This window comes from Ursus americanus, chromosome 8 (genome assembly GCF_024610735.1).
Source record: "Ursus americanus isolate L20-20 chromosome 8, mUrsAme1.1.p, whole genome shotgun sequence".
Taxonomy (NCBI): Eukaryota; Metazoa; Chordata; class Mammalia; order Carnivora; family Ursidae; genus Ursus; species Ursus americanus.
Genome location: NC_142134.1, coordinates 25027320 through 25053296, shown reverse-complemented (window position 1 = coordinate 25053296; position 25977 = coordinate 25027320). Strand labels below are relative to the sequence as shown.

The following is a 25977-nucleotide window of genomic DNA, read 5'->3' as shown; positions in this document are numbered from 1 at the left end:
CACCACCGCCACCTTGTCAGGTGCAGGGCCCAGGAGCCTCTGTTGCTTGTTCTCCACGCAGCTGTGCCTGTGGCTGTTCTCTCAAACACTACATTTGCCTTGGGGATGCAGGGACCGTGCCCCTCTCACCCTAGCTTGTCCTGGTAGGAGCTTAAGGACTTTTGAATGCTCCTACGTGATTCCTGTGCACACTGCTAGATTCATATTTTCATATTTTGATATCTTAGGAAATAACATTTGGGAGACCAAAAAAGGAAAGAATAGAGTGCATATGGCTGAAGGGGGGAGACAGAGGGGACAGAATGGTAATGTGGTCTGTCTCACCTTCCTCAGGGAGAAATAGGAGGAGGTAACAAAAATAATCTTCCTTAGAGGACCATGGGAAAGATTTGGGTAGATAAACAGGAATTCTAGGACAAGGAGCATTATCAGATAAGCCCAACAGATTTGAACCAAAGTTTCCAGAAAGGGCTTTAGGCTAAGGCATGCTTTAGGTGGATCCGTTTGAGGGTTTCCTTGTTAAAAAGTTTGAGAAGGAAGGTCTGTTTCTAGCTATGTTTCTGGCTAGTTTTTCTGTGAATTCTTCATGTAATTAAAATCCATACCCATTTATTTTTGAGATTGAAATTTTATATTTCTCATATTATTCTATTTTTGGAAGCCAACTTAAATTTTTTTTTACTAAGCATTTAAACATAGACTGACCCTGACATTTATTTCCATCTGGGCGTAGTACTGGCAATGAAAGCACGTTTGTATTTCAGAACATCATCTACCCATCTATATCTACAACCCTGGTAAGTGCGCTCGAATTTTTACAAATAATCCTTACATGGATATTTAGTATTTAGTAGCTCTTTCCTGTTTAGCAAATTCACTTCTTAGCTGAAGGAAGAGTACTTTGCAGATATGAAGGTGTAACTTGAGAGGTAAGGGAAAAAAGAATTTATTCTGGGGGAAACTTTTTGTTTCCTTAGATTTCTGTAAATGGGAAGGTTGGGTGTATGGAGATCTGAATAATACAGAAACATTCTGGGGAGTAAGGTTGGTAGGACCTGAAGGGCTAGTTGCTCTTGACAGGCCTGAGGGCCTCTTATGTACAGCTCTGTATTCTGTCATTGAGATTAGCCTGTGTGGCACCACACAGCCAGCTGAGAGTAGAAAAGCTACGCATTTTTCATCTGTCAAATATGCTGATGGTTGCTATCATTTGACTAAAACACCTGGGCGATTGAATGCTTTCTCCGCTAAGTTTCCTCTTCTGTTGATACGACTCAAATCACTTTTTTGCATTTAAGTTTCTTATTATGTGTTTGGCCCATGTAGATACAATAAGTTTTTCTTTACTGAAGAGAGAAAAGCATCTGGCTTTTCCTTAAGTATTTCCTTGAGTACTTGACGTTTGGAAGATACTTCCTGCCCGATGTGAAGCATTTCGTGAGGCTTCACGTGAAGCCCCTGAGGACCTGCGTAGCAGCACTTCTTACTGGCCCGTGGCAGCCACAAGCTTTACTGGTCATTTCACAGGGACTTCAGCGGACTCTTCAAGACAGACGTTTTCTCTACCTCACTGAGATCCCCAGGAGACTTGCTCTATGGGATGATTTTTCTTACTGAAGGGGACAGAGGAAGGTTCTAGCCCAATTCGGTGTGTTTAGATTCTGGCTGACACTTAAATTTATAGTTTTAGTTTACTGGGCATACCAAGTGGTTCTTTTTGGCTATAATATTTGAAAATATTTTGCTGTAACTATAGTAATTCTCAATTATTTTGTTTTATCATTAAAACGGATAAGTTTCTTCTTATAACTTAGGTGAGAAAGACCAGAACCTTGAAGACCCTGGTAAGACATTTTTGTAGACTCCGGGGATTTTCATTTGCAATATAGCTCTCTTAGGGATGGAAACAGGTAAGCATGACACAGTAAAGAAAAGTGGGAAGAAGGCAGAACCCACTTTCGCTTACTAGTTTGATACATCGGAGCCCTCCTGAGTTACAGATAGACCTTCTTGATAAAGATGACGCAGCAGCCTTCTCTCTTATCTAACTCTCCTTTTTATCTCCGGGATGACCGACAGAGCATTTAGAGACACGACATGAGGAACCAGTTCTAAAGAGCATATTTTCTGTGCTCACTTTGGTAGCACATATACTAAAGAGTGTATTTTCTGCTTTTTTGTTAGCTGTTACATGGATAGAGGAAAGTGTGACAAATTACTTACTCACAAACTCTTGTAACCTAGGGTATTGGGCAGGGGCATTAAAAAATGGAGTTATTTTTTCTAAATTAAAATGATTTTGTGTAATTATTTCTGCTTCCGGCAGTCTGAGTATTAGATGCTATTAGCTATATCCATCCGATTATTTAGTATATTCGAAGTCCAGCTCATTCCCAAGTTTTATTTTTGTCTCTTTGTGTAATGATATTACTCAAATGTCCTCAAGAGTGCTGGGACAGGGACGCTCATAAATTAATGGTAAGATTATAAATTGGAACTTTTCTGAAGGACAGTTTGATGGTATGTATTACTAGCCTTAAGAATGTCCATACCTTGTAAACTAGTTATAACACATTTAGATATTGTACTAAGGAAATAAAGATTTGTGTACAAATTGTTTACAGTGTATGGTAGCCAAAATTTATAAATAACCTTAGTGTCCAGCAGTTGGGTATTGTTAAGTAATATCCATATAATGAAACACTAAACAACTTAAAAATCATATATTTTTTTAAAGATATATTTATCCATTCTAGAGAGAGTGAGAGAGCACATGCACACATGTGAGCAAGGGGAGGGGCAGAGAAAGAGGGAGAGAAGCTGACTGTATGCTGTGCCACCCAGGTTCCGCTAAAAATCGTATTTTTGAAAAATATGAGAAAGTGCTTATAATATAGTGACAAGTAAAATATGATGTAAAAAGCATATGAACTGTGATAGCAATTTATTTAAAAATTTCAAAAGAGGGGCACCTGAGTGGCTCTGTTTATTGGGCATCCGACTCTTGATTTCAGCTCAGGTCATGATCTAAGGGTTGTGAGATCAAGCCCCATGTCAGGCTCCGTGCTCAGCGGGGAGTCTGCTTCTCTTTCTTTTCCCCCACCCCCGTCCCTCTCCCCACTCGTGCTCACTCGCTCTTTCTCTCTCTCTATCTAAAATAAGTAAATCTTAGGGGTGCCTCGGTGGCTCAGTCGTTAAGCGTCTGCCTTCAGCTCAGGGCGTGATCCTGGAGTCCTGGGATCGAGCCCCATGTCAGGCTCCTCTGCTGGGAGCCTGCTTCTTCCTCTCCTACTCCCCCTGCCTGTGTTCCCTCTCGCTGGCTGTCTCTCTCTCTGTCAAATAAATAAATAAAATCTTTCAAAAAATAAATAAATAAATCTTAAAAAAATGTCGAAAGATACAAACTTCCATTTATAAGAGAAATAAGTACTGGAGATATAAGGTATAGCAGAATGAATATAGTAGTACAGCAGTATGATACATTTGAAAGTTGTTAAAAGAGTAGATCTTGAGAGTTCTTATTACAAAGGAAAAAGCAATTTTTTTCTTTTTTTAAATATCTGTATGAGATGCTGGATGTTAATTTCAGTAATCATTTCACGATATATGTAAGTCACATCATTATGCTATACACCTTAACCTTACACAGTGCTGTCTATCAATTACATCTCAATAAAGCTGTAAAAATGCTCAAAAATGTATATGTACATATATTATACATAGCAAAGGAATTAAAAGGAGATATACCAAAAATATTGAGGTTGAGTAGCTCTGAGATCTGGTATTATGATTAATTTTTAATGATTTCCTGAGTTTTTCCAAATTATCTGTAATTATAATGTATTATGTAATCAAGAAATTTTGTTTTTAAGAAATATGACAAATGTAGGTTGGAGTCTTTGGATTGACTCTTAAAAAAAAAAAATTCAAGAAGAGCTGTTTTGCTTAATCTAGCAGAGAGCCTGGTTCGCTAGCCATAGATGTTCTCACCCTAAGTCAGTCAGGGTCCATTGGGTTAAATGTTCTCCCCTTTTACCTTGGTCCCTGCCATCTCTCAAAGCTTTTAGTTTTCCAGTGTAAATAGCTATATAAATACAAGGTTAAATTAATTTTCAAATTGATTGCAATTTTCACTAACGAGTTTCTCTTCTCATCTTTAGGAATGAAAAGCCAGGAACCCACTGTCTTACCTGGTAAGTGATCTTCTTCCTTACCCTCTGAGACTAGTTACAAGGTTAGGAGGAGACATAAGGGCTGACTTCTAGGACTAAGGACATTATTAGACACGGAGTTTGAGGAATGAGTTCAGCCAGAATGAAGGGACTCCACTAATTGAAGGCTTGGTATGTTCCATGCAGAATACTAAGCACTTTTATGACTTAGTTCCTTTAATCATCACAAACCTACAATGTAAGTATTTCTTTTGCATAAATAAGGAATTGAAGCTCAGAAGGATTAAGACTGCCCAATCATAGAGCTAATAATTATAATGACAATAGAACTAGATCAAGCAGAGTCTTCAGTACTGTTCCGTTTAAAAGCCGCTGTACTAGGGACTGCCTTATAAAGATAAGACTGGAGAGAGAGGGCCAGATCATGGAAGGTCTTAAAGTCCAGGCTAAGGAGTGGGCTTTGTCAGAGAATGAAGAGCTATTGAAAGGTGTTTTTGTTGTCAGTGTTTTCTTCTTCCTTTTTTTAGGGTTGGAGAGGGGGGGAGGTATAGACAAAAGAGAGCACTCACAGTGCAAGATAATTGATTAACACTAATACTCATTTCTGTCTCGAGGTATGACCAGCCATGAACCCACCCAAATACCTGGTAAGACAGCTTTCTTTTTACTCTCTGGGCCCAAGTGTGAGGTGAGAAGAATTCTCTCAGGCATTAAAGAATATATTATCATGAGACTGTTATTCATTAACATTTCCCTTATAGCTGGCCTACTAGGCATTCTACAAAGATTTAGCTGGGGAAGAGAGTAGAGAGGAAAAAAGTGTCTTTCTTCTCTAGTGTACGTGTGTTCCTGGAGCAGGAAAGTTAGCTTGTTAGGGGCATGGCTGAAGGCAAGATTGCTGGGACCTGGAGGTATGCAAGCCAGCACCTTCTAGGCTCTACAGCTGAAGTTACTCAGTAGAAACTTCAGCCTCACGCGAAAGCTGACTTTTGGCTTTGGCTAACAAGTCAGCATCTAGAATTTCCAGGTAACAAAATACAGTCTTCTGGCATACAGACAAACTCAGTGCGGTGCCATGGCAGAAGGCTCCTCTGAGCTTGAAGTGGATTTGCCCAACGAGGGTTCTCATAGCCAGAAGTTTTAAATAAAAGGCCAGAAACTACAGTGTGGTGGGAGCCTTGGCACTTGTATCGCTTAAGCTCGTCAGATAAGAGTTGGGAAGATGTACTCACTCACTGGAGCAAACTGTAAGTCACTGAAAACTTCTTTCTCATTTAGGAATGAAAATTCCAGAAGCTTTTTCACTACCAGGTAAGCAGTGGTTGGCATATGAGAGAGGAAGCTGCCAATTTGGGGGGTATAGTTATAATTGTCACCATTAGACAATGCAGGGGAGCCTAAGTACTTTGCACAAGATCATATAAGTGAATAAAGGACCCATGTCTCTTAACTTATGACCTAAGACTTGTGGTTCTTCAAGTGTTTTCCAGTTTTATTTTACCATGGCAGATTTAACTTACCCGTAAGATATAATCGTGGAAATGTTAAATAGGTATTTAAGCAGTGTGAGGCTGTTGTTGAGGGCAAGGCCATCGAGGGGCCTTGAGCTTCTGTGGCCAGAGAAACTGATCAGTAATTTCTGTCAAGTTCCTCAGAAGGGGCACAGAACTTATGCTTTCAGAGGAGGAAAAAGGTCCCTAAACTTAATATTTTTCCTGGGACAAAGAGAAGTAAATTTTTTAAAAAGTGGACATAATTTACAAGAGAGCTATGGACAGTAATAATACTTCTCTGCGTCAGAATTTTTGTCTTTCAAATACGGCTAATACTTGTCATGTCTACCTTATGGGGATATCTGTAAGGACTAGAAAAACAAAATCTCAGGGTACAAGCCCCCATTTGACGCTTAAATCCTTTCTTCTGAGTTCATATACTATTTTGAAGATAATTTTTGGTGTGTCTTATTATTATGGAGTGAATAGCACAGTGCCGAGCTTTGCCTGACATCGCAGCCTATGGAAATAGCACAGCGCTGCGTACAGAAACAGCGTATTCACAGTTAATCACCTAACTCACAGATGCAGGCCCAGAGGGAAGGTCCGGCAACTCTTTTATATCCACCTGGATTTGCCGTGTTGGGCCACGTGTTTACTTGATCACAAATTTGAAGTGAACCTCTAACAACACTGATGACACATCCTGCGTGTCTACAGCTCTTCAGCTCAGTGACCTGTGTTTGCGTAGTCTTCTCATTGGCTCCTTCGAGGCACAGTAGTTATCTGAAAGGCAGCTGCTAAGCTGGGTAGGGAATGAACACAGGCTGTGTAGACAGACCCAGTTTCATTAAGTCTGTTCTCTGCCATTTTCCTCTGGGTAACTTTGTATAAGTTATTTCACTTTTCTTTGCTTCTGCTTCCGAATCTGTAAAATGAAGAAAACTTTGCCTTACAGGACTGATTAAAGTCCTAATGAGATAAAGTCTGGCAAAATGAATGGTAGTTTAAAATAACAGTAAATGGTAGTTGTCTTTATTATTATCTGAAATTCTTTCTCATTTAGGAATAAAAGTGGTACAACTGGATGAAAAACCTGGTAATAAATTCTTTATTGGGGGTGGAAGTATCATGGTTTTCTGGGTCCTTTACCATCATCATTCAGTTAGCTCAGTCTTAAGAGGGCAAAGGAAAACACCTGGGCTGTTCAGCTTCTGATACCCCAGTATGCAAGCTAGAGGGAGAAAATGTTGAGAAACCAGTGTGAGCAGCAGGCTGCTATTATGGCTGTCTGGGCTGAGCAAAGAAAAAGACAGTTGACATGTAGCTGAAACAGTTGGCTTCCAGCTGCATGGGTCTATTTCAGAATGGGTCAAGAGGTTTCCCAAGGTAAGGTAGCTCCTGTGAGGGAATCTGTAGTAATTGGAACAGCATCATAAAGAGGTGTGTATGAGAACCCTACAGCATGAGACCAGTCGTTCTGTCTTCTCACTGCACTCACCATGTCCTCTAACAAATAGGCTACTAGGTTTGGCTGGAAATATTTTGTATTGTGCTCTCTCCTAGAAAGCTGTGTGTAGTGCAGGCTTTTTAAAGGTGTCAAAAAACATTTACACAAGATCTCGTTTAATCCACTTAAGTATTGTTATTGCCATTTTAGAGATGAAGATATGGAATATAGAAAGCTTAAGGAACCTGTAAAAGACTAGAAAGAGAAAACTAGGACTCAGCTTTACAGATTTTGTTCGCTTTCTGTCATATGACACTTGTCTTCCAACCAGATGTAGTTATAGAAAATACGCCTCTCTCCTGGGCTCCTAGAATTGGTATTTGGCTCCAAAGCTGTCTGTCACTGCTAGTATAGCATTGTAATTGAGGTCTTATAGTAATTGAGAGCAGAGGCTTTGAAATTAGACATTGCTACCACTGATTACCTCTGTGATTTTATGCAAGTTTTGAGGAACATCTGTATAATACTGATAATTATACCTGCCTACTGAGACTGTAAGAAATGTGATGATGTACAGAAATCATTTGCACAAAGTTTGACACATAGAAAGCACTCAATAAATGGTAGGTGTTAATGTACTTGGGAATCTTAGTTCAATGTGCAGAAAAAGTACTTTTTTGTAAATAGAATTTTAATCTTTCTTTTAATGGAAACACATATATATAATGGTAAAAAAAAATTCAAAGATCACAAGTGAGTAAAAATTAAACCCTTCCTTCACCACTCACATAAATCTAAACCCAGTACTCTGCCCTGCGGGCCCATTTTCAGAGATACCCAGGTTTGCTTAATCATTTAATCAGATTTTTCTCTTCTGGATAAACAGATGTACAATATAATTAACTCAAAATCTGTTTATATTTTAGAAGACAAAAGTCAAGAAGATATTGGCAATCCTGGTAAGAAGTATTTCATTTCCTTAGTTGATAAATGTCTGATCTGCAGTATAGAAGAAGTGACAAATTTATTTTTCCTCAATAACAGGAACAAAGTTTCAAGAGTTTAAGGCATCCTAATACAGGATATAATGTCGTATCCAAATGCTTATTAGTGTGTATATGGTGGGAGTACCTTAATTTCTTAAGCAATCATTTTCAGCTGTGTGTTTTGGTTAGGGCAGTGGTTCTCAACCCTATCAACCCAGTTCTCCCTTTTTATAACAAATATTTGTAAAGCCTTTATAGTGTCCTGGAATAACATTCATAGATAAGAAGACCTACTTGCACCCATAAGAATATCAATTATAATGTCCTAATTCTAAAGAATTTATAACAAAATTCTATGGATTTCAATATGTAAGTGCCTACATCATACTACAAGAAATAATGGACAGATGATTGTATTTACTTATACAAACTGGATTTAATAAAAGACTGGAAGCTATTCTACGCAAGTTTAAGAAAATGAAAGACAAGAAATGGAAGTTAGGTAGAAACTGATGTTTATTAGAACTACCCAAAAGTATTTTGTTTCCATGTAAAATTGATTCAGGTTCTGGCCTTAAGCATTGTAAATAGGTTATTAACTTATGTGTATGTCTGCCAGTGCATTTGAAATTTGTGTGCAAGTGGGTTGGTTTTTCATTGCGCAAACACTGTCCAGAGCATTGCACGATATCTAGCCCTCTACTTTTTTTTTTAAAGATTTTATTTATGTGACAGAGAGAGCACAAGCAGGGGGAGCGGCAGGCAGAGGGAGAGGGAGAAGTAGGCCTCCCGAGGAGCAGGGAGCCCAACACTGGGCTTGATCCGAGGACCCTGGGATCATGACCTGAGCCAAATAGCCCTCTACTTCTACCCCACTGTTGTGACTACAAAAAATACCCTGACAGCAAACCATAAGAGACTCTTACGTATAGGAAACAAACTGAGGGTTGCTGGAGGGGAGGGGTGGGGGGATGGGGTAGCTGGGTGATGGACATTAAGGAGGTCACGTGATATAATGAGCACTGGCTATTTATAAGACTGATGAATCACTGACCTCTACCTCTGAAAACAATAATACATTATGTGTTCATTGAATTTAAATAAAAATTAAAAACAAAACAAGACAACTGAAGTAGTATGCTATTTTTTAGAGATCCTGAAATCACCAGAAAATTTCGGAAAAGGTTCAAAACAAAAGAAGGAAATGCTCAGGATCAACATTATAATTCACGATTTCCTTACACTCAACACATGCTGACAGTTTTAGTAAGGATGGTCTCATTAAAGACAAATTTAACTGTTTTTTTAAAAGATTTTATTTATTTATTTAAGAGAGAGAGAACAAGAGAGAGCATGAGCACGGGGAGCAGCAGAGGCAGAAGGAGCAGCAGACTCCCTGCTAAGCAGAGAGCCCAACTCGGGGCTTGATCCCAGGACCCTGAGCATATGACCTGAGCCAAAGGCAGACGCTTAACTGAGCGACTGACTCCCCGACAAATTTAACTCTTAAAAATATATACATATACCCTGACAAATTCCAAACTGCCTGTTAGGGGGCAGTACTGTTCTCTTGAGAACCACTGCTCTATAGTAACTAATGTATGAGTGTACCTGCCTGTCCCTTTCCCCATCTATATACATACAACTGCATGTTTATAATTATGGTGCGGAAATTGATAATATGAGTTAAAGACATAAAATTTATTGGCTGTTTCTCTTGGCCACATGTATGAAATCTGGGTGGTGATCCCGTTTGGATACTTCCCAGCCCTTCCTTGTGCAGTCTAAACCAAAACAGCCGTAGTTCAGTTAGGGGCTGTGTGAAAGAGATCATCCTCACGTGAACGGACTCCACTGTTTATCTTCACTAGTTCAGATGAAAGGGAAAGCGTTTCCTCCAGATGAGTGTTTCATGGACAGAGGGAAAATGTTAAATTAATTTTTTTTCAGCTGGCAGGGCTTGGTGTTTAAAAATGCCGCTGTATTGAATCACGTATTGGTAACTATTAGCATATTCATATGAAATATAGTCTTAAAATAGAATCAAACTTTACCTTGCATGTATATACAGAAAATGAAAACAAAAAATTGCTAAGAAATTTTAGAGAACTTGGACAACAACAGAAAGTATCTTGTCTACATAGAAATTAAAAAGGCTGTGGAATCCTAGATAAAAACTATGTCAGCACACCCTGATGATATATATGAAAATACAGCCTGAAATCTGTAATGAACTGTATTTATTTCAACATTGTTCCTGGTTACTGTTTTAGGACAGTTTGTAGCTCAGCTTGAATGTCCACACATTAAGGATACATGGTGTAGGTGCATGAAACTGGATATAAGAAATGACATGTGTCAATGACTGTGTGTTCTCATTAACAGCTCCAGGTCCAGTTCCAGGTCCCAAAACCCATCCATCTGCATCCTCTGGCAAAATGCTCCTTCCACCATTGGAGACTTTCATCATTGTAATCAGTGCTTCTGCTGTAAATCTCTTTGTTGCTTTGTAGCCTAATATATTCTTTATTTACTTAAAATATACTCAAGGAATCCCACAGGAAACCATCAACAGGAATGACGTATTTTTTACTTGTTGGTCAAAGTCACTTGATAAAATGAGAACTGAGTATTTGTTATTTACTTTGTAAATTCAGAGTTGTCCAGATATGTCAGAGAATTCATTTTTCATTTATTTCTGTATTTATGATTGCAAAAACCCTGTGTACTTCTGATTGAATTCAATAAAAGACTTTAAGATTAGTGGATATAATTTCAGTAGAATTGCCAGATACTAAAATATCCAGTACTGTTAGTGATTAACATGAATGTAATTCCTGAATTAGAATTTTAAAGAAGTTTTACTCATCGCTGAAGGATCAAACTTTGATTTCAAATAGTATCACCCCACAATCTCTTTATTTTCCCTTGATACATAAACACTTTATATTTCTGTAAACATGACTGTTTACTAAGTGTTTCACATATAGTCCCTAACTTAAATCTCATATTAATCCAGGAAAATAGACAATAGTGAAGGAATGTATATGCTAAGTAAGCAAGGGAAAAATGAGATTATACAGTATGGTATTCTTTTTCCCAAGGTATTGTGTTGGTTGAATAGTGACTGATTTAGGCATGGGCTTTGGTAACTGGCACGTGTTTCATTTTGCAATGTTTCAAAAAGGATTTAAGTCTACCTTGAAAGATAAGAGAAAAACGACTTAAAATCTAGAACTAGGTATTATGGGTCAATGTGCTTTTTTAAAAAAATTGCACACTTTCCCCTGCTCCCGTCTGGTTTATTTTTATTTATTTATTTGGAAGATTTTATTTATTTGTCAGAGAGAGAGAGAGAGAGCACAAGCAGGGGGAAGGGAGCAGCAGGCAGAGGGAGAAGCAGGCTCTCCGCTGAGCAAGGAACCCGATGTGGGACTCGATCCCAGGGTCCTGGGATCATGACCTGAGCCAAAGGCAGATGCTTACCCGACTGAGCCACCCAGGCGTCCCTATTTATATTTATAAAAATTTTAATTGAGGTAGAGTTGACACACAATATTAGTTTCAGATATACAACAGTGATTTAAGAATTACGTACATTATGAAATGCTTACCACAGTGAGTGTAGTTACCAGCTGTCACTGTACAAAGTTATTACAATAGTATTGATTATATTCCCTATGCTTTATTTCTCATCACTGTAACTTATTATTTTATAACTGTTTGTACCTCTTAATCCCCTCCATCCATTTTGCCCATCCCCCTACGCCTATCTCTCTGGCATCTACAAGTTCTCTGTATTCGTGGGTCCATTTCTATGTTTTATTTATTCATTTGTTGGGTTTTTTTTAGATAGTACCTGTAAATGAAATCACATGGTGTTTGTCTTTTCCTGTCTGACTTAATTAACAGAATACCCTCTGGTTCATCCATGGCATGTAACAGATGGCAAGGTTTCATTCTCTTTATGGCTGAGTAATATTCCATTGTATATACACCCCAACTTCTTTATCCATTCATTTATCTGTGGACACTAGGTTTCTTCCATATCTTGGCTATTATAAATTATGCTTCAATGAACTTGGGGTACATATATCTTTTTGAGTTAGTGTTTGGTTTTCTTCGGCTAAATACCCAGTAGTGGAATTACTGGATTATATAGTATTTCTATTTTTAATTTTTTGAGGACCCTCCGTACTGTTTTCCGTATTGGCTGCACCAGTTTACATTCCCATCAGCAATGCACAAGGGTTCCCCTTCCTCTGCATCCTCACCAACACTTGTTATTTCTTGTCTCTTTGGTACTTGGTTAGTTGTATGAATTCTTTATATTTTTTGGGTATCATCCCTTTATTAGATATATAATTTGCAAATATATTCTCCCATTCCATAGGGTTGCCTTTTTGTTTTGTTGATGGTCCTTTGCTGTGCAAAAAGCCTTTTCATTTGATGTAGTCCGTTATTTCTTTTTGCTTTTGTTTCCCTTGTCTGAGGGGACAGACCCAGGAAAATATTTCTGGGGCCGATGTCCAGAAGTTTATTACCTCTCTGTTTTCTTTTAGGGGTTTTATGGTTTCAGGTCTCACATTTAGGTCTTTAATTCATTTCGAGTTTATTTTTGTATGTGGTTTAAGAAAGTGATCCAATTTCATTCTTTCGTGTGTAGCTCTCCAGTTTTCCCAGCTCCATTTATTGAAGACTGTCTTTTCCATGTTGTATATTCTTCCTTCTTTATCATAGATTAATTCACCATATGTGGGCGAATATGGGTTTATTTCTAGCCTCTTCAGTCTGTTCGGTTGATGCATGTGTCTTTTTCTCTGCCGGTACTGTACTGTTCTGAACATGATAGATTTATAGTATAGTTTGAAATAAAGGAGCATGATACCTCGAGCTTTGTTCTTTCTTAAGATTGCCGTCACTATTTGGGGTCTTTTGTGGTTCCATACAGATTTTAGCATTATTTGCTCTAGTTCCATGAAAAATACCTGTTGGCATTTTTATAGGGATTGTACTGAATCTGTAGATGGCTTTGGTTGGTATGGACGTTTTAACACTATTCTTCCAGTTCATTAGCATGCTATATCTTTCCATTTATCTGTGTCATCTTCAATTTCTTTCATCAAGATCTTAATAGTTTTCGGAGTACAGGTCTTCTACCTCCTTGGTTAAATTTATTCCTAGGTATTTTGTTCTTTTTGAGGTAATTGTACATGGGATGGTTAATTTCTCTTTCTGATAGTTACCAGTATATAGAAACACAACAGATTCTGTATATTAATTTTTTAGCCTGCAACTTTTCTGAATAAGTTATTAGTTCTGGTATTTTTTTGGTGGAGTCTTTAGGGTTTTCTATATATAGTGTCATGTCACCTGCAAATAGTGACAGTTTCATTTCTTCTTTACCTTTCGGATGCCTTATATTTCCTTTTCTTGTCTGATCGCCATGACTAGGACTTCCAGTACTAATTGAATAAATATGGTGAGGGTGGGCATCCTTGTCTTGTTCCTGATCTTAGAAGAAAAGCTTTCAGCTTTTCACCATTGAGCATATTAGCTGTAGGCTTGTCATATATGGCCTATCATTATGTTTAGGGACATTCCCTCTCTACCAACTCTATTGAGAATTTTTATCATAAATGGGTGTTGAATTCTGTCACACGTTTTTTCTGCATGTATTGAAATCATATAATTTTTGTGCTTAATTTTGTTAATGTGATACATCATATTGATTTGTTTATAGATATTGAACTGTCCTTGCATCCCTGAAATACATTCTACTTGATTGTGGTGAATGATCCTTTTTTTTTTCAAGATTTTATTTATTTATTTGACAGAGAGAGACAGCAAGAGAGGGAAAACAAGCAAGAGGAGTGTGAGAGGGAGAAGCAGGCTTCCCGCAGAGCAGGGAGCCCAATGCGGGGCCTCATCCCAGGACCCTGGGATCGTGACCTGAGCCGAAGGCAGATGCTTAACGAGGCTGAGCCACCCAGGTGCCCCTGAATGATCCTTTTTTTTAATGTATTGTTGAATTCAGTTTGTGAATATTTTGTTGAGAATTTTTGCATCCATGTTCATCAGGGATATTTATCTGTAATTTTTTTTTCTTTTGGTAGCGTCTCTGGGTTTGGTATCAGAAAAATACTTGTCTCAGTAGAATGAATTTGGAAGCATTCTTTCCTATTCTATTTTTTGGAATAGCTTAAGAAGAATGGGTATTAACTCTTCTTTAAATTTTGGGTAGAGGACACCTGGGTGTCTCAGTTGGTTATGCTTCTGCCTTCAGCTCAGGTCATGATCCCAGGGTCCTCGGATTGAGCCCTGCATAGGGCTCTCCACACAGCGGGGAGCCTGCTTCTCCCTCTCCTCTGCGCCTACCCCTGCTTGTGCTTTCTCTCTGTCAAGTAAATGAATAAAATGTTTTTTAAAAATAAATGTTAGGTAGAAATCACCTGTGAAGCCATCTGGTCCTAGACTTTTGATGTTAGAAGTTTTTTGATTACTGGTTCAATTTTGTTACCAGTAATTGGTCTGTTCATATTTTCTGTTTCTTCCTGATGCAATCTTGGAAGATCGTACGTTTCTGGAAATTCATGTATTTCTTCTACGTTGTCTAATTTGTCAACATGCATTTTTCATAGTAGTCTCTTATAATCCTCTGTACTTCTGTAGTGTCGGTTGTAACTTCTCTTTCATTTCTGATTTACTTGGGTCCTCTGTTTTTCTTGATGAGTTTTGTTTAAGGTTTATTAGTTTTGTTTATCTTTTTAAGAAACAGCGCAGTTTCATTAATCATTTTTGTAATTTTTTTTTAGTTAGGTATGTTATTTATTTATTTCTGTATGTTATTTATTTCTGCTCTGGTCTTTATTATTTCCTTCTACTCACTTTGAACTTTGTTGTTTTTCTAGTTCCTTAGGTGTAAGATTAGATTGTGTGAGATTTTTCTTGTTTCCTGATAAATAGGTTTTTATTTATATATAGACTTTCCTCTTAGAACTGTTTTTGCTGCATCCCAAAGATTTTGAACCATTGTGTTGCCATTTTCATTTGTCTCAAGGTATTTTTAATTTCCTCTTTTTTGATTTCTTTCTTGACCCATTGTTTATGGAATAGCATGTTGTTTAGTCTTCATGTCGTCGTGTTTTTTTCAAGTTTTTTCTTGTAACGGAGCTCTGGTTTCATAATGTTATGGGTGGGAAAGATACTTAATATGATTTCAGTCACCTTAAATTTATTGAGATTTGTTTTGTGACCTAACGTGATATTTCACGGAAAATGTTCCCTCTGCACTTAAGAAGAATGTGTATCCTGTTGGATGGAATATTCTGTGTATCTGTTAAACCCATCTAGTCCATTATGTTATTCAAAGCCACAATTTCCTTATTGATTTTCTGTCTAGATCTATCTGTTGATGTAAGTGGGGTGTTAAAGTCTCCTATTAATTGTATCAGGAATAGTTTCTCCCTTTAAGTCTGTTAACATTTGCTTTATATATTTAGGTGCTCATATGTTGGGTTATATTTATAATTGTTATATCCTCTTGTTGGATTGATCCATTTATCATTATTTAATACCCTTGTCCCTTGTTATAGTCTTCATTTTATTTACTGACTTATTTTTAATCTTTTGTTTTCATCATGATAAGCGTACTCTTTAAACCCTACCCCTTATTTCCCCATTCCCCCACCCCCCTCCCCTCTGGTAGACATCAGTTTGTTCTCTATAGTTGAGTCTGTTTCTTGGTTTGTCTCTCACTCTCTCTTTTTTTGTTAAGAGTTTATTTAAGAAAGAGCGAGAGAGAGAAAGAGCATGAGCAGAGGGGAGGAGCAGAGGGAGAAGGAGACTCTTCACTGAGCAGGGAGCCCAGTGCAGGACTCCATCCCAGGACGCTGGGATCATGACCTGAGCCGAAGGCACATGCTTAACCTACTGAGCCACGCAAGTGCCCTCTGCTCATTTGTTTTTTTTTTTTTATTTTCCCTTGCTCATTTGTTTTGTTACTTAAATTCCACATATGGGTGAGATCATATGGCAGTTTGTCTTTCTCTGAGTGACTTGTTTCGCTTAGCAGTATACTCTGTAGATCCACCCGTGTTGTTGCAAATGACAAGATTTCGTTCTTACGGCTGTTTAATATTCCATTGTGTGTGTATACCACCTCATCTTTATCCAGCCATATATCAGTGGACACTTAGGCTGCTTCCATAATTCAGCCATTGTAAATAATACTGCATGAACATAGGGGTGCACATATCCCTTTGAATTAGTGTTTTTGTATTCTTTACGTAAATACCCAGTAGTGCAATTCCTGGATCATAGGGTAGTTCTATTTTTAATTTTTTGAGGAATCTCCATACTGTTACAATGGCTGCACCAGTTTGCATTCCCACCAACAGTACAAGAGGGTTCCTTTTTCTCCACATCTTCACCAACACTTGTTGTTTCTTGGGTTTTTTTTACTTTAGCCCTTCTAAGGTGATAGCTCACCGTGGTTTTGGTTTGCATTTCCCTGATGATGAGTGATGTTGAGCATCCTTTCATATGTCTGTTGGCCATCTGGATGTCTTCTTTGGAGAAATGTCTGTTCATATCTTCTGCCCATTTTTTAATCAGATTATTTGTTTTTTGGGTATTGAGTTGTTTATGTATTTTGGATACTATTTATCGGATACGTCATTTACAAGTATCTTCTCCCATTCAGTAAGTTGGCTTTTAGTTTTGATTGTTTCCTTTGCTGTGTAGAAGTTTTTTTATTTTGATGAATTTCCAATAGTTTATGTTTGCTATTATTTCCCTTGCCTCAGGAGACATACCTAGAGAAATGTTGCTATGGCTGATATCAAAGAAAATACTGCCTGTGCTATCTTCAAGGAGTTTTTTGGTTTCAGGTCTCACATTTAGGCCTCTAATCCATTTTGAGTTTATTTTTGTGTATGGTCTAAGAAAGTGGTCCAGTTTCATTCTTTTGTATGTTGCTGTCCAGTTTTCCCAACGCAATTTGTTGAAGAGACTCTCTTTCCCATATTCATGCCTCCTTTGTTGAAGATTAATTGACCATATAATTGTGGATTTCTGGATTTTCTTTTCTTTCCCATTGATCTGTTTTTATGCCATACCATTTGAATTACTACCACTTTGTAATATAACTTGAAATCGGGAAGTATGATGCCTCCGGGTTTGTTTTTCTTTTTCAAGATTGCTTTGGCTATTCAGGGTCTTTTGTAGTTTCATGCAAATTTTAGGATTGTTCTAACTTTCTGAAAAATGCTGTTCGTGTTTTGATAGGAATTACATTAAATCTATAGATTGCTTTGGGTAGTTATAGGCATTTTATAAATGTTTGTTCTTCCAACCCATGAGCATGGAATGTCTTTCCCTTTCTTTGCATCATCTTGAATTTCTTTCATCATTGTTTTATAGTTTTCAGAGTACAGACCTCTTACCTCTTCAGTTTATTCCTAGATATTTTGTTTTTGGTGCAAATGTAAATGGGATTGTTTTCTTTCTTTTCTTTTTTTAAAATATTTTTTATTATTTATTTTTTTATTTGAGAGAGACAGAGAGCACAAGCAAAGGGAGGGGCAGAAGGAGAGAGACAAGCAGACTCCCCACCAAGTATAGATCCCGATTTGGGGCTCGATCCCAGGACCCTGGGATCATGACCTGAGTGGAAGGCAGATGCATAACCGACAGCCACCCAGGCCCAGTTGGGATAGTTTTCTTAATTTCACTTTCTATTGCTTCATTATTAGTGTATGAGAAGGCAACAACAGATTTTTGTACATTGATTTTGTATCCTGCAACTTGACTTAATTCATTTATCAGTTCTAGTAGTTTTTTCGTGGAATGCTTAGGGTTTTCTATCCATAGTATCATGTCATCTGCAAATAGAGTTTGGCGTCTTCCTTGACAATTTGAATGCCTTTTATTTCTTTTTGTTGTGTGATTATTGCAGCTGGGACTTCCAGTGCTATGTTGAATAAAACTGGGGAGATTGGGGCGCCTGGGTGGCTCAGTCATTAAGCGTCTGCCTTTGGCTCGGGGCGTGATCCCGGCATTCTGGGATCGAGCCCCATGTCGGGCTCTTCTGCTATGAGCCTGCTTCTTCCTCTCCCACTCCCCCTGCTTGTGTTCCCTCTCTCACTGGCTGTCTCTCTGTCAAATAAATAAATAAAATCTTTAAAAAAAAAAACAAAACTGGGGAGAGTGGATGTCCTTGTCTTGTTCCTAACCTTAGGGGGAAAGCTCTCCTTTTTTCACTATTGAGTATGATGTTGGCTGTGGGTTTTTCATATCAAGCCTTTATTATGTTGAGGTGTGTTCCCTCTAGACCTTTGTTGAGGGTTTTTATCATGAGTGGATGTTGTACTTTGTCAAATGCTTTTTCTGCAGCTATTGAAATGATCATGTATTTTTTATCCTTTCTCTTATCAACGTGATATATCATGTTGATTGTTTTGTGGCTACTGAACCACCCTTACATCTCAGGGATACATCTGACTTGATTGTGGTGTATGACTTTTTAATGTATTGTTGGATTCGGTTTGCTAATATTTTGTTGAGGATTTTTCCATCTATATTTATAAAAGTTATTGTCCTGTAGTTCTCTTTTTTTGTAGTGTCTTTACCTGGTTTTGGTATCAGGGTGATACTAGCCTCATAGAATGAATTTGAAAGTTTTCCTTCTTGTATTTTTTGAAATAGTTTGAGAAGAACAGGTATTAACTCTTATTCAAATGTTTGATAGAATCCACTTGTGGGGCGCCTGGGTGGCACAGCGGTTGGGCGTCTGCCTTCGGCTCAGGGCGTGATCCTGGCGTTGTGGGATCGAGCCCCACATCGGGCTCCTCCACTATGAGCCTGCTTCTTCCTCTCCCACTCCCCCTGCTTGTGTTCTCTCTCTCACTGGCTGTCTCTATCTCTGTCAAATAAATAAATAAAATCTTTTAAAAAAAAATCCACTTGTGAAGCCATCTGGTCCTGGACTTTTATTTTGGGGGAGTTTTTTAAATACTGATTTAGTTTCACTGCTGGTAATTGGTCTGTTCAAATCTCTATTTCTTCCGGCTTTAGTTTTGGTAGGTTATGTGTTTCTAGGAATTTATCTATTTCTTCTGAGTTATCCAATCTGTTGGCAATATAGATTTTCATAATATTCTCTTATAAATGTTTGTATTTCTGTGGTGTTGGTTGTTAGTTCCCCTTTTTTGTTAATGATTTTGTTTCTTTGGGTTCTCTTTTTCTTTTTTTTTTTAAGAGTCTTGCTAGAGGTTTGTCCATTTTGTTGATCCTTTCAAAGAACAAGCTTCCTGTTTTCATTGATCTGTTGTTTTTTGTTTTTGTTTTGTTTTTTAAGTTTCTATATAATTTATTTCTGCTCTTTATTATTTCCTTCCTTTTGCTGAGTTGGGGTTTTGTTTTTTTCTTCTTTAGGTATAAGGTGAGGTTGTTTACTTCAGATTTTTCTGATTTCTCGATACAGGTTTATATTACTATAAACTTCCCTCTTTAGAACCACTTTTGGTGCATCCCAAAGATTTTTGGACTGTTATGTTTTCATATTCACTTGTTTTCATGTAATTTTTAATTTCTTCTTTGAATTCTTGGTTGACCCATTCATTGTTTAATAGCATGTGATTTAACCTCCATGTATTGTGGTCCCAGATTTTTTCTTGCGGTTGATTTCTAGTTTCATAGTGTTAATGGTCAGAAAAGATGTATGGCTTTGGTTTTGTTTTGTTTTTTTTTTAATTGTTGAAGCTTGTTTTGTGGCCTAAAATGTGATCTTTTCTGGAGAATGTTCCATGTGCGCTTGCATAGAATGTGTATCCTGCTGATTTAGGATGGGATGTTCTGAATATGTATGTTAAGTCCACCTGGTCCAGTGTGTCATTCAAAGCCACTGTTTCCTTGATGATTTTCTGTTTGGATGATCTGTCCATCCATGTAAGTGGGGTGTTAATGTCCCCTACTGTTACTGCATTACTATCGATTATTTCTTTTGTTTGTTATTAACTCTTTTATATATTGGGGTGCTCCCATGTTGGGTGCATAAATATTTACGATTGTCATATCCTTTTATTGGGTTGTCCCCTTTATTATTATTATATAGTGTACTTCTTTGTCTCTTGCTAGTCTTTGTTTTAAAATCTATTTTGTCCAATGTAAGTATTGTCACCCTGGCTTTCTTGTGGCATCCATTTGCAGGATGTTTCTCTATCCCCTCACTTTCTTTCTTCCTTTTTTTTTTTTTTTTTAAGATTTTATTTATTTGAGAGAGAGAGAGAGAGCATGAGCGGGTGAGGGGCAGAGGGAGAAGCAGAGTACCTGCTGAGCAGAGAGCCCGATGCAGGGCTCAATCCCAGGACTCCGGGATCATGACCTGAGCTGAGCCGAAGGCAGACGCTTAACGGACTGAGCCACCCAGGCACCCCCTCAATTTCTTTTTTTTTAATTTATTTAAATTTATTTTTATTAGAGAGAGAACATGAGGAGGGGGAGGGGTGCAAGGAGAGGAAGAAGCATTCCCCGCTGAGCAGGGAGACTGACTCGGGATCATGACCTGAGCCTAAGGCAGACCTTAACTGACTGAGCCACCCACATGCCCCACCATCCCCTCACTTTCAGTCTGCAGGTGTCTTTTGTTCTGAAATGAGTCTCTTGTAGACAGCATATAAATGGGTCTTATTTTTTTTTATCCATTCTGTCACTCTGTGTCTTTTTTTCTTTTTTAAGATTTATTTACCCATTTTAGAGAGCACATGCGTGGACCAGGAGGGGCAGAGGGAGAGGGAGAGAAGAAGACTCCCCACTGAGCCTGGAGCCCAACGAGGGGCTCAATCCCACGACCCTGAGATCATGACCCAAGCTGAAACCGAAATGGACACCCAGCCAAGCCACCCAGGTGCCATGCACCCTATGTCTTTTGATTGAAATGTTTAGTCCATTTACATTCAAAATAATTATGGATAGATATGTATTTATTGCCATTTTGTTACTTTGTGGTTGTTTTTATAGATTTTCTCCACTTATTTTCTTGCTCTCTTTCATTGAAGGTTTTAGTTTTCTTTCGTGATATACTTGGATTCCTTTCTCTTTCTTCTTTGCATTTCTATTACTGGTTTTTGATTTGTGCTATTAGAAGGGTTGTATACAATGTCTTCTGCATAGAGCAGAGTCTATATTAAGTTGGTGGTTGCTTAAGTTTAAACCCATTCTTTACTCCTCTTCCCCACATTTTAAGTATATGGTGTTGTATTTTGACTCCTTTTACTTTATGAATCCCTTGACTGATTTTTACAGAAATAATTTATTTTTACTGCTTTTGTGTTTTTTATTTTTCATGCTCTCACTTACGGTCTTTCTACTCAAAAAGGCCCCTTTAGTATTTCTTGTAGGGCTGGTTTAGTGATTGTGAACTTCTTTGTTTTTGTTTGAGAAACTCTTTATCTCTCCTTCTAGTTTGAATGATAGCCTTGCTGGCTAGAGTATTGGCTGCAGATTTTTCCCTTTCAGTACTTTGAATATATCATGCCACTCTCTTCTGGCCTTTAAAATTTCTGCTGAAAAACCTCTGATAGCCTAACGGTCTTCTTTTCTCTTGCTGCTGTTCAGATTTTTTCTTTATTGCTACTTTTTGACATTTTAATAACTGTGTCTTGGTTTAGACCTCCTTTGGTTAAATTTGGGGTCGGGGGAAATCTCTGTGCCTCCTGGATCTGGATATCTGTTTCCTTCCCCAAATTAGGAAAGTTTTCAGCTATTATTTCTTCCAAATAAATTTTCTTCCTCCTTATCTCTCTTTTTTTGTGAGATCCCTGTAATGTGGATGTTATTACACTTGATGGAGTCACTGGGTTCCCTGAGACTATTCTCAGCTTGCTAATTTCCTTTGTCTTTTTCTCAGCTTAGTTACTTTCCATTACTGTGCCTTCCAGGTCGTTAATTTGTTCCTCTGCTTCATGGAGCCTGCTGTTTATTCTATCAGGTGTATTTTAATGTCATTGATTGTGTTCATCTCTGATTGGTTCTTTTTTATGTCTGTGTTAAGGGTCTCACCGATGTCCTCTACTCTTTTCTTCAGTCCGGTGAGTATCTTATGATCATTGCTTTAAATTCTGTACCAGGCATATTATTTATATCCTTTCCACTTTGGTCTGTAGCCGTGGCTTGGTCCTACTCTTTCATTTGGGAAGTGTTTCTCTGTCTCATTTTGTCTGACTTTCTGTATCTGTTTCTATAGGTTAGGAAAGTTAGCTACTTCTTTTGCTCTTAACAATAATAGCCTTGTGAAGGAGAGGTCCTATAGTGCCCTGCAGTGCAGTGTCCCCTGATCCCCAGTGCTTAGTGCTTCAGGGAGTGTCTCCTATGTGTGCCGTGTATGCTCTGCTGTTGAGTCTTTGTCTCTTTTTTCCTTCAGTCCAGATGTCTGCAGAGTCTCTCTTTGCCTATTGTGGGCAGCAAGGTGTTCAGTGGTCTGCCTGCAAATTGAGACCCGCCCCCCTACCATAGGAACTGAGGTCCTGTAAAACAGGTGGATCAGGAGAGGTGGTGTTGGCAGGGTTTGCATAAGTCTTCTTGGGGAGGGGCCCATGGAGCCAGAACTCAGGCAAGTCTGCCTGGGAAGGGCGGATCTGCTGAAGCAAGGGGGACGGGGCTTGGTGCCAGCAAGTTTGGTAAGGAGTTCCAGCACCACGCTGCTTTTTGTGGGTGGCCATTGTTTATGCTGGGGCTTAGAGGACAGAAATGGTGCCCACCAGCTCCTTTGTTCCTGGAGGGGTCTCCCTGTGATGTCTGTCTCTGGGCTGCATTCTGAGCTGAGGAAATCATTATCCCTCCCATCTGCCCCCAGTATTTTTCAAACTGCTAGTTCTAAGCTATATTTGCCTGGGTTGTTTGTTGTGCTTTCTCTTACGGTGGAGACTCCACTTCAAATGCTGTCCAGGCCGAGCTGAACCCACTAATTTTTTAAATTCTAGGCTTTAAGTCCTGCTGGTTTTAAGAACTCAAAATAGCGCCTCTCGCTTTCAAAGGCAAATATATTACGGAGATTTGTCTTCCCCATTCGTGGACTGACTCCCTGGTGTGAAAGTCTATTTTCTGCCCTTCTCTGCACACCAGCTCCCTCCCCACCGCGGACGGCCATGGTCTGATTTGCTCCCTGGCCGCATCTTCGCTCTTCCTACCTTGTTTGATGTGGCCTCTTCCTAGCCTTTCGTTGTGAAGTTTGTTCTGCCGGTCTTCAGGTGGTTTTCTAAGTTATTTACGCTGATACGGGTGTTATCTAGTTGTATTCATGGGGCTAGGTGAGCTTAGGGCCCCTCTGCTCCCCCATCTTCCCAGCCAACCACAGTCTTCATTTAAAAGTCTGCTTCATCTGATAAATGTATTGCTACCATGGCTCCTCCTTCGCATGGAATATCTTTTTCCTTTCACTTTCAGTCTGTCTTGTCTTTAGGTCTGAAGTATCTGGTAGGCAGCATGTAGATGGGTCTTGTTTTTTTATCCATTCAGTCACCTTTTGTCTTTTGATTGGAACATTTAGTCTCTTTACATTTAAAGTAATTTTTTTTTTTTTTTTTTAAAGATTTTATTTATTTGACAGAGAGACAGCCAGCGAGAGAGGGAACACAAGCAGGGGGAGTGGGAGAGGAAGAAGCAGGCTCCCAGCGGAGGAGCCTGATGTGGGGCTCGATCCCATAACGCCGGGATCACGCCCTGAGCCGAAGGCAGACGCTTAACGACTGCGCCACCCAGGTGCCCCAGTAATTGTTGATAGGCATGTACTTATTGCCATTTTATTTATTGTTTTCTGGTCGTTTAATGTAGTTTTCTGGGGTTTTTTTGTTGTTGTTTTGTTTTGTTTTCCAAACTCCACTAGATGGGGAACCTGATGCGGGTCTGGATCTCACAACCCTGAGATTGTGACCTGAGCCGAAATCAAGAGTTGGATGCTCAAGTGACTGAGCCGCCCATCCTTTTTTCTTATCTTGCTTTCTTCCGATTTGATGACATTCTTTAGTGTTATGCTTGGATTCCTCCTTATTTTTTATGTATCACAAGGTTTTGGTTTGAGGTTACCATCACGTTCATATGTAACACCCTGTGTGTGTGTATATAATACCTAGATTATGTGTTAGTCTGTAATAAGTTGGTGGTCATTTAAATTCAAACACATTCCAAAACCACTACATTTTTACTGGTCTTCTCCATGTCTCATGTATATGATGTCATATTTTACATCTTTTTGTGTGTCCTTTAGTTATTGTAGATGTAATTGATTTGACTAGTTTTGTGTCTTAACCTACGTACCAGCTTTATAAGTGATCTCATACTATATGTTTTGCTTTCACCAATGAAATTTTTCTTTGTTTTCTTCTAGTTATGGCCTTTTCTCCTTAAAGAAGTCCCTCTAACATTTCTTGAAAGGCCGGTTTAGTAGTGATGAACTTTTTAAAATTTTGCTGGGAGACTGTGTATCTCTCCTTCAATTCTGAATGATAATTTTGCTGGGTAGAATATTCTTGGGTTTAGGTTTTTTCCTTTCAGCACTTTTATTGTATCGTGCCATTCTCATCTGGCCTGCAGTTTCTGGTGAACAGTCAGCTCGTAGCCTTATGGAGTTTCTCTTGTATGTAACTAGTTGCTTTTCTCTTGCTGCTTTTAAGCTTTTATCTTTAATTTCTGATATTTTAATTATTATGTGTCTTGGTGTAGACCTTCTTGGGTTCATTTGTTTGGGGCTCTCTGGACCTGGATGCCCGTTTCCTTCCCCAGATTAGGGAAGCTATCTGCTTTTATTTCTTCAAACAAGTTTTCTGCCTCTTTCTCTCTTCTCTTGGGATCCCTATAATACAAATGTTAGTACACTTGATGTTGCTGCAGAGTTCCCTTAATCTAGGCTCATTTTTAAAATTATTTTTCTTTTTTGCTCTTCAGCTTCAGTGGTTTCCGCTACCTTGTCTTCTAGATTTGTGATCTGTTCTGCTGCTGCATCTAACGTGCTGTCAGTTCCCTCTAGCGTTGGTTTCATTTCAGCTACTGTATTCTTCGGCTCTCACTGGTTGTTACATTTTCTGCTGCTTTGTTAGAGTTCTGAGTGTATCCACTCGTCTCAAGTCTGAGCGTCTTTATGACCATTACTTTGAACTCTCTTATCAAGTAGATTGCTTGTCTGTCTCATTGCGTTCTTTTTCTGAGGTCTGTCCTTTGTTGTCTCATTTTGTCTGGCTCTGTGTTTCTATGTATTAGGTAGGTCAGCTACATCTCCTAGTCTTGAAAATAGTGGCCTTAAATAGAAGTCATCCTCTGGGGCCCAGGAGCATAGTCCCTTTGGTCACCAGAACCCGGTACTCCAGGGGTGTCACGTGTGGGCTGCATGCGCCCTCCTGTTGTGACTGGGCCATGACTGCTGAGGATGCACTGGTGGGCAGAGCAGGCCCCCGGCACAGGTGAGTGCGAGACCTGACTGCCGCGGCTGCAGGTACAGTGGTGGGCAGGGCTTGTTCTGTGCATGGCTGGCTGATGGGCATGTCTGTAGCTGCTCTGGGTGTGCTGATGGGGTGGGGGCAGTGCCTGGTGCAGTTGGCTGAGAGGCCAGGCATGAGTGCTGGAGGGCAGGGCTTGGTCCCTCTCCCCACTTTCCTGGGGCAGGATTTGTTTTGAAAGGGCCTGGGGCTAGGAGGAGGCCGCCTACTGGGTTTAGCGTGGTGGGAGCTACTCTGAGACAGATCCACAGGGGAACGGCAGGGCTGGGTGAGCAGTGACAGCAAGGTAGATGGAGTGTCAGCCGGCTCCTGCCAGCAGCTGGCCAGCGAAGCCTAAGGAGGGAGGGCAAGAACAATTACGTGCACTAGCATGCCCTGCATGGAGGG

At 39.1% G+C, this 25977-nt stretch overlaps 1 protein-coding gene across 8 annotated transcripts in view; it reads left to right on the top strand.

Moving 5' to 3' along the window:
* The window catches only part of ART3 (ADP-ribosyltransferase 3 (inactive)), a 157201-nt gene extending 146337 nt beyond the window's left edge, over positions 1 to 10864 (top strand). For 5 of the 8 annotated variants that reach the window (XM_045789886.2, XM_087864071.1, XM_045789848.2 and 2 more), the window contains 8 exons: positions 765 to 797; positions 1815 to 1844; positions 4161 to 4193; positions 4787 to 4819; positions 5451 to 5483; positions 6732 to 6764; positions 8042 to 8074; positions 10487 to 10864. In XM_045789886.2, the coding sequence (XP_045645842.1) occupies positions 765 to 797; positions 1815 to 1844; positions 4161 to 4193; positions 4787 to 4819; positions 5451 to 5483; positions 6732 to 6764; positions 8042 to 8074; positions 10487 to 10614 (356 nt within the window). In that variant the 3' untranslated portion in view covers positions 10615 to 10864. The remainder of the gene's footprint in view (positions 1 to 764; positions 798 to 1814; positions 1845 to 4160; positions 4194 to 4786; positions 4820 to 5450; positions 5484 to 6731; positions 6765 to 8041; positions 8075 to 10486) is intronic. The other 3 variants (XM_087864072.1, XM_087864073.1, XM_087864074.1) reach the window with 3 other exon arrangements.
* The last annotated feature ends 15113 nt before the right edge of the window (positions 10865 to 25977 follow it).